Source organism: Platalea leucorodia (assembly GCF_965183815.1).
Source record: "Platalea leucorodia genome assembly, chromosome: 2".
NCBI classification, from domain to species: Eukaryota; Metazoa; Chordata; class Aves; order Pelecaniformes; family Threskiornithidae; genus Platalea; species Platalea leucorodia.
Genome location: NC_138824.1, coordinates 11103867 through 11116655, shown reverse-complemented (window position 1 = coordinate 11116655; position 12789 = coordinate 11103867). Strand labels below are relative to the sequence as shown.

General features: G+C 39.3%; 1 protein-coding gene across 4 annotated transcripts in view; it reads right to left on the bottom strand.

Moving 5' to 3' along the window:
- Positions 1-12789, bottom strand: part of FAT3 (FAT atypical cadherin 3) — a gene marked incomplete at both ends in the record, with an annotated part of 322494 nt that overhangs the window by 87851 nt on the left and 221854 nt on the right. For all 4 annotated transcript variants that reach the window (XM_082330644.1, XM_082330646.1, XM_082330645.1 and 1 more), the window contains one exon: positions 8169-8308. In XM_082330644.1, coding sequence (XP_082186770.1) covers positions 8169-8308 — 140 coding nt within the window. The remainder of the gene's footprint in view (positions 1-8168; positions 8309-12789) is intronic.

Here is a 12789-nt window from a genome sequence, read left to right as displayed (position 1 = left end):
GAAGGAACATGAGCAATTGTAAGCAGCAGTCGTAATGAACTAGCCTGGGAACTGTTTAAAAGACAGCTGAAATAAAACGCTCTGTAAGTTAAATGGCATAGGACTTCAACTGCGCATTCCATACGATTTAATTTTCACCAGATTATGGTACGCCAGAGTGAAGCAGGGCGAAGCCTATATTAAGTTATGCTTCAGTATCGGACAGATAGCAATAAATTGGGGGGAAATATACATTGCTAGGCCTATAATAATGATGAAGATTTACTTAGCTTTTTTAATTTTTGTTGTTGCTATACAATATATTAAGCATGTTTCTGACCTGACTGAGGAAAAAAAAAAAACAAACCCACATCTGAAAAATATGTGAAGAAATGAGTTGTAATATATAAAAGAAAGCCCGAGAAAAAAAGGAAAGACTTCAGCTCTACTCTAATGGGACGCAGACCCAGTGCTGAACCACTTTTGTTAGTGCAAGAAAGAAACACTGAAGCAATATGAGTTGGGGATAATCTGATTACCAGTGTTTAATACTTAAAGGCATCTTCTTGAACAGTTTTAATACCCTCAGTCCTTGCCAGGTACCACTGTAACATGGCTGGATTATTTTACTGCTGCATTGTTAACACAGACAACACCACAATTTATTTTACTTTTAATTAGTGGCCAAAAACTTTGTCATGTATTGTTTCAGATAGTTTAACAGAGAAGTAAAAACTTTTCAAATTGATTCGACTGAAAATAGCAAGAGTGTTTGATTCTGCTGATGCTAGTACAGCATGGTCTACCATGGTCTACCAAGGAAGCTGCCAGGGACAGGCTTGTATCTGTGTATTTGTTTTTAACATTGCTGTGTGCAAGCTCAAGCTATTCTGTAAGGAAAAAAAAATGTACAGATGCACACCAATGTCTCTTAAAGGTACTGCTACAGCGGTGACATGCTGTTTTGTTTACGTGCTATGTGATCACCCCAGTGCTGGCATTCATTTCCCATTGTATCTAATGCATTTTGCGATCACTGGCAAATTGGGAAAGCACAGGAGGGCATAAAGCTTTATCCACCACAAAGCTTGCACCGTGACTGTGCAAGCCACAGCTCCATGATTTATGCCTTCACTAGACTGCATAAACTAAAGAGGGTGGGACTGGATCAGCATCAGAGACCAAGGGTAAGCCATGAGACTATGGAAATTATAGTGTGGATTCACAAAGCAGCCTTTCTTCCCACTGAAAAAGGTATAAGCTAATGCCCTGACACACAGATATGGACCATGATGGTGCTTGGGGAGTGGGAGGCATGGAGAGGGGAAAAGATAAAAAAATTGAGGTCCTCATTCACTTTGGTCATCAAACTTACAGGGAACTATGCACTTAAAATTGCTTTGATATTTTCCAGAAAAGAACTTTTTTTTTTTTGTCTTTCATTTTATATCTACTGTAAAACTGATCAAGTGCCTGTTTAAGTGGCAGGCGTCTTCCTCCCCAGAGGTGACAGTATTTTAATGATTTGTCAAGTGATCCACATTGAAACACGCATTATTTATTACATACTCTGCATTTCAACAGCCACTTCCATCTGGAGATGGAAAGCGGTGGGTTAGAGATGCTAATGAATAAAGAGGTCATTATTGATTCACAATTTCTTCTATTAAAGCAGTTAAGAGTATTTCTAATTTTTGTCAGCTGTCCCTCAAAATCCCCGAGAGTCACCTGTAATTTTAACATTATGGTCTCTCCTTTACTAGAGGGGGGTGGATTTTCCTTGCAACAAAAGAAAGTTAGACTACATATGGGAATACTGATTATACAGAGCTCTGTTAAACCCACAAGTTATGGAAAAGGAGAAAATGGAAATCTCTTATGTTCTTAAAAATGCAACTGTCTCGGGACCTACCTGAAACAAAATCAGGTAAAATAAAATTGAACTTAAGTGCCATTTTAAGTAGATATTAGTTCTTCTATCCTTAACAACATTTCTGAGGAGCAAATGACTATTATTATCACCATCCTTTGCCCAGGAAAACACTGCCTTGCAGCAAGGCTAAATGACTTACCAAAGCCACAAGAGAAATGCAGTGACAAAGCTGGGAAAGATGTTTCAGGTTTATTTTTGAGTCACCCCCCTTTTATTAGGTCACCTTAAAATGCCACCTTCCTATGCAGAAGATTTCCTGCTCCAGCAGGATGACTTCTAGTGAGGTGTTACTTAAAAAGAGGGGGCAATCTTTTCCTTTAGTAATGGACAAATGTTACACTGACACAAACACCAGGCTCATAGAAAACCTGATCCTACAAACATATGTGAAGTTGAGTAAGCCGAATTCCACCAGATAGTTAATATGAGGAAAGTTACTCAAATTTGTTTAACGGCTGCCAAACTTAGGCATAAAATCTTGGTACTACTGGCAAATTTCCCACTGACTTCAAAAGGGCCAGCATTCTGCTCCTTGAAGCCTTAAGCTTTAGCCAGCCTGTAGCACGTCTTCCACTGAAAATCAAGTGTTATCCTACTGAAGTGACTCAAAGACTCACAGTGTATGTGTAATTTAATACTTTCTTCATATTTATTTCCAAATGGAAGTTATGGCAAGAATGAGCTGTGTTGCATAAATATCCTTTATTATTGTATAGGTGCCTGGGGTGTTAAGCTGCGACAATACCCATTGTGTAAAATCAAAGACAGGCTTTAAAAGTTTCCTAACACATCCCCAAAAGGTGACGAATGGAAATGTTTACTATTTGTTTGCTGCTAAGTAGGGATTCCTCTTTGCTGAGGACTGTGCAAGGTTACTGACTAAACCGCTTTTCATAGACAAATATTAGCTGCAAGTCTTTTTTTCATGCTCGTAAAGCAAACATGCAGCAAAGCAGTCTCTGCCCAGTTATCCTTGAAAGCTCATATCTTTTCCAGCGCGTCGCGGGCTCCAAAAAGGCAGGCTTGCCTCCTTCTGCTTCCATTGTGCAGGGCCTAATTTATAGTCCGAACAAGCAACTCGCTATAAAAGATTTTTTTCACCCTGCTCACTTCCTATTTCCCACAGTTAAAGCAAATTTCAAAGAAAGGATTCACGGGCCTCCAAGCTTACAAATTAGGCAAAGTAACACTCAGAGCATTAGCAAAGACTTTGTATTCAAAATGGTAAGTGAAAGGCCTAGAGAAATACAATCAAATCAAAGCAGGACAAAACCTAATGCAGGAAGTCTCTCCAAAGCTGTTTTTAATGTTGCCCATCACAAATACATTTGGTTTAGGCACAAAAGTATTTGAGTGAAAACTGGATAAATGCCAGGAGCTGCTTTAGAGATATTTGAAGCTGGAAGAATCTGCTTGGCTAATTGCTTGGTCTGGGCACAGTGTTGTAGTACAACCTATTAAGTGCCTCAATTGCTTAAACTCAGGTTATGCTTTTGTACAGGTTTTGAAAACCTATTTTGATTTAATATTGCTTTCAATAGTGTTACCACACAGCTTTATTTGCTACTTCCTGACAAGTTTTTCTCTCTCCCAAACCCTAACCTTAACATAAAAATGCAAACAGTTTCCCTACTGACCTCAGTGGCCTGTTATTTATACTTTACCGTGCCCCTTGTGTTATGTTAAAATGGGGGAAAAAGTCTTTGTTTCACAGGCAAGGCAGTGCTGAGATCGCTGGATGGGACAGAGAAAAAATCAAGGATTGGGTTGGTTCTAGTTTGGAGGAAACATTCAACTGAGCAAAAGTGAAAAATTGAATAGAAACACTACATCTTCTTGTCTGTCCTAGGCGAATCCACAGCCCAGAACCTCTTCTGGTGGGCTCTAACGTCTTATCTACATTTTGGCCACGGTCCTCTAAGAAGAGCTTTTCACCATTCAGTTAAAAGAACCACCCTCACTCGAGTGATTGCTAAGCTCCTCCTTGTTAAGAAACAATCTTATAAAGAAAGGTGTTCTCTGCAAGGTGAGACCAAGTTTGGTATCCTGAAACTCGCAGCTGAAGGTCAATCCTGAGTGGAAGAATAAATAAAAGTCCACAACCTTCTGCAAGGAGAGACAGAAAGGGGCAATGAGCAGCAGCTTCTCCCGTCTGCTCTTCCAGCCTCGTTGGCTCCAGCTGAAGGTATCATAAGCAACCACGTATTGATCTACAAAAAACTTTTCAGAGGGAACTGCATGTTCCTCTCCGAGTGTCCACTCTACTGGGAAATAGTGAGATGGTTCTGCAGTAAGTGAAACTGAGGCACAGTTTCCCTCCTAGCTTGGAACTACCAGCCTTCATGCTTTAAAGCATCTTTTTTATAGTGGTTAGGATGATGAGAAAGAAGAAGAAGGCAAGAAAGTAAGCAAGAAGTAAACCTGTCTTTTTCATATAATACCATGACTCCAGGAGGCTGTTCTTAAAAAAAAAATAATTATCCACTAGTACAACATTCTCAATAAAAGTGAAAAATTATCATCACTTAGATGATTGTTCCCCACTGTACTGTACTTCTGTGGGTACTTCAGCAAAACTCAATAGTATACACTACAAAGAAATAAATAAATGCTATTCCTGTGTTGTGCTTGGATGTAAAGGATCTGAGCTGTTCAGTAAAAAAAACGAGGCTTTGGGATAAACCTGACTCATGACCAAGAGAACATCTAACGTTACACAGTCAGTCAAAATTGTGGCACGAGTGGGCATTTAGATACCATTACACTGATTTCTTGCTGGGAGGTTCCTCTCTCTGCTCAAGCGAGGGCAACAGACCCTTTCCCAGCCCAAAGGGAGGTGGTGGCGGTGGTGAGGAGCAGGGTCTCTGTGCGGAGCTGCTGTCCCAGCTCTCTCCAGCGTGTGGGATGCAGAAGCCCCATCCCCTCCCTAAGGCCACCAGCTCGCCTGGCAGCTGCAGGAATCGCATTTCGCGGGGATTTAGAGCCAACATATGCCTTCAGCCTTTAATAAATTACTGCGTGGCCTTGAGCAATAATGAATTAAGCTAAGGGAAAAAACCAAAAGCTCTCTCTGGCTAAGTTGGGAGACTTAGCCTTCCTAGAAGTTAATCAAAGTGACAGAAGCTTTATATCCACACTCCAAATATATAAATCAAGCGAGTCAACATTTCTTTGTCTTTGTCCCGTCCATCCTTCCCCATCACGGCTGTGCTGCCGGGATGGCTGGGGCTCAGCTGCACAGGCAGCACGGTGAGTACCAGCGGCTCAACAAGTCTTGGTGCTTTGCTTCTCACTTCAGAGACTATATTCCTTTTTGCAATCCTGATCATGCCCAAACCAAATAGGCTTTCAGTGACAAAGGAAGTTTTTTAATTTTTTTTTTTAATATTCCTTATGTTCTTTTCGCCCCTTTTCACAACAGCAAACTGCTAATACAACAGATGTAACTTTTAAATCAAAATTATTTCCTTCCTCTCACAGTACGGTAGTGAACCATGTGCGCAGTCAGGCATGAAGGAAGCGAAGAGTTTATCGGAGTTTCAGGCGTGCAGAAACACTGCTGAAGAAACTTATGCGAGTCCATGCCAGGGATCATGTTACTGAAGCAAAAATCTTTGGCATTTTTACACTGTATTTTACCACCTCCAACTGTGTAATAGACAAAAGGCCAGGAAGAGATAAAGGGAAACAGGTGGGGTGGAATAAAAAGCAAGACTGTTCCATTTGGCACGGCAATGATCAGCTGTTTCGTAATAAACCATTGCACTTTGAGGGGGGGGGGGGGCTTTATATTATTTTATTATGCAAGGGGATGAATTTATACATTTGCTTTCCCCCCACTTCCTCTTCTACCATATCTTCTTGCAGCTATAGTTAAAAATGCAGGTGGCACTATGGATATGAGACTTACAATGTCATTTTATCAAAACTCAGAACAAGGCCACGGAGAGCCATCGACAGATGCTTTTTTGACTCTTTCTATGACCTATTTTACTTAACCTATCAGTTTGATTTTTTTATTATTGTTCTAAAAGGAAATAAAGATGAATAAGGTCACCAAAGACTCCAAAGTACAGTCAAAAATACAGCATGAAAGTTTTGTAAAAGGGAGAGATAATTAGGCAGGCCATAATTCTGGCAGCTTTGAGATAATGATCGCTTTTGAAATCTCTGTTGTGAAGAGTGAAAGAAACACATTCTCAGTTGTTGTCCGGGCAGCAATTAAATACTTAAACAGTATCCATGTGGAGAAAAGGAGGAAAGAAGGGCCTGTACCCACCAATGATTATCTAATGCTATACTATTGCAATCTTAAATGACTGTCTTACATTTTTAAATAGGTCACACCACTGTTAGAAAAAATGCTCAGGCTTCTTTTAGAATTGAACAGCTTTACTGAAATATGTTTTTACCATATGTTTTAATTAAAAATGTAGGGTTTTCATCAAAATAGGTTTTGAGGACTGTCATAGGGGTCAACTTATTAAACCATAAGCAGCAAAAACAATAAACATAATATTAATGAAAAATTACTTGTATTCAGCATGTTTGAAATTCCCTGTGCTTTTTAATATTTGTTTGGCTGAAATGTTTACCAGAAAAACAAAGTCATGTTAGGGATTCAACACTACATTTCTGAAATGTGGGCTGAGCGTGTCGCCAAGATTAAAAAACAGAGCAAAACAAAAAACTACTCAAGGGCTGAAAAAATGCCTTACGGAAAGGGAACATAAAGAGGTCAGTCATTCTCCTTCGCTTGTCTACCAGAAGACTGGGAGGTGATTTGAGTATTCTGAGTAAGTGCCTTCCTGGGGAGAAAATATCAGTTTTTAAAGAGCTCTTTAATCAAGCAGGGAAAGGCATAACAGGGAATACAGGCCAGACATAATGAAGTTAAAAATAAGGGATGTTTTTAGCAGAGATGCAATTAATTACTGAAACTAACAGGGAAAATAGCAGATTTCCTACCACCTAACTTACTATCAACTGATGTTTTCTTATCAAGAGTGGATTATCAGGAGAAATTATCAGATAGGGATACTTAGGCAGAGATTTTAGGGCTGGTTATAAACAGGAATTGAGATTGAGAAAGCACTCAGTAATTTAACGTTCTCTTAGGAAAGTTGGTGTTGTGACTCAGTGAATACAGATTTATATCTGAACCATTTGAGCAAAAAGCCAAGGTAAAATAGAAGCATCTGCGTGTGCATGCATATATGTAAATATAAAAAATATTCAGGCCTTCCTTCTGCATTATAAAGAAGCAAATAACGTCACAAACCCATTTTTTTCATTTCCTCAATAAACCACATTTAATCTGGGATTTGAGGCTGCACACAGGTGTTCTCTACCAGTATGTATTTTTCCCTATTTGTCAAATTATATTCAGGCTACAGGCACACTTTACACTTGGGCAATAATTCAGATGTAGGATTTCAGGCCCTAGCTAATCCATACCCTGCAGCTCCACCTCGTATTGAAGGATTTCGCTATTTGGAGTCTCCCTGGTGCCACCTGGACCACAGAGTCCCTGTTCCAGTGCCATGACCCTGACCATGTCCCAACTCCAGACTGGTTTCCACTGAACAGATACCCAGGCTCTGCATCAGGGTCTCTCCAAGAATGATGTGTCAGAGCCATCATTATCCCAGCCCTTCATGTTTATCTGACCTGACTTTTTAATTGCTGAAAGGCACTGACCCTGATAAGCAAGTCTGGTTTTAAAGGGTTCACTGGGGCTGTTCCCCAGAAGACAATGTAATTGCAGGCAGTGACACTAAAGGAGAGATCCTTTGAATTTTAAGTTTCCCCCCTGAACAATTTATTCTCTGAACAACTGATGCTGTGTCCCACATTTGGGTCTTGGGAGGATGAGAGGCATAAACTCCATTTAATACGATCAATAGCAATATTCCCCAACACCTCAGAAGCACTATTGTATTTTGGACCATTACAGGGTGATACAATTGTCAAAATCTAAGCTTCGCTGCTTGTGATAGGGACTCCCTCAGCTGGAGGAAGGCGAATTACTTTCGTGTGAGCACGAAGAGGACAAAAGGAGAAATACCGCTTTGAAACATTCAACAGCTGATACTTTACAACCAGATGGAAAGGCTCTGAAAAATATCCCCTCCATTATTTAACAGTGGTCTCAAAGGATAAGGTTTTATTTGAACGGCAAAATTATTACATTTTATAGCATATACATTCCACTAACAAATTGAAAACTTGCCAAGAAAGGAATGTGATATTCTACCTGAGTCGTGGCAATGTTTGTTCCATCGGTGACCTCCACAGTCATATTATATATTGACCTCTGCTCTGCATCCAAGGGCTTTGCAATGACAATAGTGCCCACTCCCTTCTCCGCGTCGAAAGAACTATCGTAATTCCCTCCTAATTGTTGCACAAAAATACAATTAAATTAGCCATCTCTGGAAAATTTCCATTGAAAATGTTCCTAGAAGTGGGCATATCTGTTTACTGGCATCCATCTTAAAGGCTTGCCTTAGCATACACAGTACATCTACCGATACTTCTTTGTTCATAACTCATTTATATTTCAAAGCACAGTTTGTATATTGGAAAGCAGATATCATTAAAATGCACTGCAAGAAAAAAAAAAAATCTAGCAGTATATTTAAGTGAACCATAACTGAGTCTATAAAAAGAATCAAATGGCTATAAGCCCATAAGTTGTGTGCCCTTGTAGTTTGGATAATGAACAAGCACAATTATCTTTTTGTATAAAAATCATTTTAAGAAAGTTTTATTCTGCAAATTTTATTTTCAGGAAATTCTCACTGATGCTCGTGGGTGCAAAAACCGTCAACTGAGTCTTTAAAAATTACAATTATAATCAATTTAAAAAATGCAAATAGAGATTTGTTATGTTAATTTCAAGGACAATGATAATTACTGGCAGCAAAGGTCAAATTCTACTAGTCTTTCAGGAATTATTTAAATAGATCTGACAGGATACACATCATAAATTCCTTTCCATTAAAAAAAACCCTCACAAAGCACTGTTCTGAAACTAATATCCCCTTATCCTGTCACGCACTGAATGATGCAGCAGTGGGAAAACCCTCCTGAGCCTCAGGTGACCAAAAAAAAGGAAAAAGAAAAAAAAAATCTATTAAAAAGTAAGAGAAAGCCATAAATAATTTGAGATTAAAGGGTTGCAGGATTTCTCAGCCACAGCTATAGTTTATAAAGTAGAACTACTCATTATGTTCAACAGTAAAGCACACACTCCCCGCTGCTAAGTTGCTTCTTACTCACTCATCTATAAAGTGGAATTTATTATGAGTTGCGTCTGAAATTTTTGGAGGCTGGGGACAGGGAGAGGTGGAACACAACACTGCTGACAAACTCTTAGGTATATTCATCACACAGCAATGCAATGCCACTAGCTACAGTCTCTGACAAGACAGTTCTACAAAGTGGAAAAGGCTTTCAAATGCCACTGGTTATAAGACTTGTGTAAGAGCTGCTCAGACCTCTTGGGATTAGATCCACAGGTAGAAAAACATCCATTCCATTGACTTAGCTCTTGTGCAATATATATTGAGAGAAATGTATTTGAATGGCTGTTGTATCATCACAAAATGGCTCTCATTTTAGGGCTGGGGACAGAGAAGCGAAGGGGACAGTCTTCCTTGCTCTACCATTAAGTCTTGCATCTGCATGGTTTGCTGACCAACAACAGAAACAGTCATGCATTAAGAGGAAAAAGGTTTTCGTGTTCCAAGAAGCTGAAGATTAGGAGGAATCACAGTGAAATCACAGTCCCTGAATTCCTTAACATGAAGAAACCCTCACTTCTCTCTACCTCTTGCACAGGCTATTGCAAAGAAAGTGTAAGCTAGAAGAAGCACTGCTCTGTCCACATCTGCCTTGGAGACAGATATGGAGGGGGGAGAAGGACAGACAGGGAGCAGGAGAAGAAAGGGGGAAGAGGAATAAGAGCGCAGGTGATCCACGCAAAGGAAAGGTAGGATTAGTGAACTTCTGCCCACTGAAATGATCCAAACATAGTCGTTTCAGATGCGCTGTCAGACTTCCCTATGCTGAATATATGTATATACACATACATAGCTCTGAGCCTAATAGATGCAGTTGTGGTTCTCCAGGAAAACACTGATACTGGATCTGCTGTGATTTATGGTGGATAGAAATATTGCTTATTGCCTAACCTCCTTCTGCAAGCCCAAATTGCATATTTTTCTCAATTGATAGATGTATATATATAGAACACTATTTGATGCTAGGAAAAAAAAAAAAAGCATAATTGCCCTTGACATTTAAGCAATACCAAGGTACTTGGACATTGATCATATCTTCAGTAATTTTTTTTTTTTTTTTTTTTTTTTTTTTAAGTTAGTCTGGAAGAAAAAGATGCCATCTCCCAATTAATGTTTTAGATTGATTTACTTGAGACAAATTGTACCATGAAAACCAACTCTGGAAAAAAGCCTCCTTTGAAGAAGAGAGTTTGAGATTCTTGCAAGGAAATCTCTGCTGAAATGAAGCTAGCCTTGGGACAGTAGGCACTTTACAAAGAGAATGTTTCATACTGATAACCATGAAAACAAAATGAAAGCTTATACTTCAAGATGCTTAATAACCATCTTAATAAGCAATCAAAAATTACATGCTATCAACTGGCTTACTCTTCCAAAGAAACCCTGCCTTTAAAACTTCAAATGGAAAGATTAGCAATAAATGTTTTAAATGCCCTTCCTCTGTTGCCTTAGAGCTGGGTTTGCAGGGCACTACACAGTACATTGCCAATACATCGACTTCTTCAAGCCATTTTCATTAAGTGCAGTATATTCTTCCCCTAAAATAAGAACTGAATCCATCATATGAGTTTTTTATATGCTATCCACATCTTCCAAAATGGCCTAGTGACAAACAAATAAATCTTGGTCGCCAGCCACACCACTCTAGCCTACACTTGCAACTAACCAGGCAATGCACTTTATTTTATGTTGATTAATTTTCTATTAAACAATGCAGAAACTGCATCAAACACTGAGACAGAGATGGATCAGAGAACATCCTGCTGTTAGAGTTGCCATTATAACCTCTTTTGGAGTGAAATCCTGATTTATTCCTGATTCAGTCTGGTACATTTTAACAGACCATGGTCAGCTGTTGACGATGATGGCTGAACTTCTGGGAATATTGCCTGAGATATCGGGTCCTGCCTCTCATCTGGAAATGGTCTGGAAATGCTTTGTATTACTCCTCAGCCTTCATATACCCTCAGAACAGCTCCTCATCATGAATGCTTCTGAAGTTGCACTTAAGCACTGAAGAGTAATTAATGAATTAGGTATAAATGCTAAACTATAAGAGCTTTAGAGGCCTACTATGAAGCACCCAGAGAAGCACCTAACAGAATTATCTTTGAAAGATAGGTGTTGAATGAGTACGAAGAGAGTCATGTAAAAACAAACAGGACTTTTCTCTTAAGAACTCCTGCAGCTGAACTATTCTGGGAATCCAAGTGAAACCACTTCCTTCCAAAGGTGCTCATGTCGAGGTCAGAGGGCTGAGCCTGTAGGAGGTGACAGCTGAGGAGGTGTCAGCTTCACACATTTCTGGGGTACTTGAGGCCGGTTTTTGAAAGCCTGCTGCCATGTAACACCCAACCCTTTTGAAGAGAGCTCATCTGCAGTGCTGTAAGCTCCTGCAGTATCAGTTTTACCAATGCTACTATCGGCCACTTAACATTTTCTTTGATCACAATCTTAGGATGAAAGGGGGCTAAAAATGATGAAATTTTCTTCAGCTGCTCAGTTTTATTAATGTGAATTTTTATTACTTATTCCATTTTCCGACATATGGCACATGCTTTCCTTTTTATTGTCTACTAAAACCTGCTTTCAGATACAAGATATGTAGAAGCTGTCTTTGCTAATGTGCTTGCAATTGCATTAGGAAAGAAATATTTCAAATGAAGATAATACATTGTGAGTTCCTCAGGCACTTTGGGAAAATCAACGATAAAGAAGGCAAGTTGATTGAACTGACAAGTTGGCTAGACAGGTTGTCCTGAGAAAGCATTTTAACACTGAATGACCTCAGAGGGATGTGGATTAGCCGTTGTTTGTAATACCATTGCAGGCTAAGATGTAATGCTGATACATCTTCAATACAGATTAAAGACCTCCCTTAAAATACTCTGATTAAACTAAAGCGCTTAGAGTGGGATTTCAAAGTCCACATCTACTTGCAATGCCATCTTTGGATGAGTAGACCTATCATGTTGAGATGATACGAATTCATCCAGAAAGTGCTTTTTCTCTCTAATTGACTGTTAAGATTCCCAAAGACACCTAGCACAGATAGTTATGTCTACACTTTGGACACCTAAGTTAAGTGAGATGATTTCCACCCTTACTTTCTTGAGACTGATATTAATGCTCTTGCATAAGCCCTGGAAGCATTATATTTCTACAACTAGGAATTTTTTTATGTTATCTGAAAGAATGTTATAGTTTATATAGTTTCCAACATAACTCTATCCAAGTCCAGCTGTTATCAAACTTGGGGTGGCTGTATAAACAGCCCCTGGTACAAAAGATTTTATTAGCTGGCCCTCACTACAGCTTCGTGAGACCCTTCTAGTACAGCCCTAATTTTCAATTTAACAGATGATATAGTATGGTCAAGAAGGAGATCTCAGGAAATTGAGACACCTCTGAGCCAACAGACTATAGGTTGTGTTCTTGGTATAGAGTAGCCTTGGTTACATGTTCTGGCTGAATCTGGAGTGTTACCTTGGTTCTTAGCTTGTTTCTTGGCTTCATAGTCACTATGAACATATTTTTCTTCTGACAAAAGTCCCATATGCTTTGGAAAGA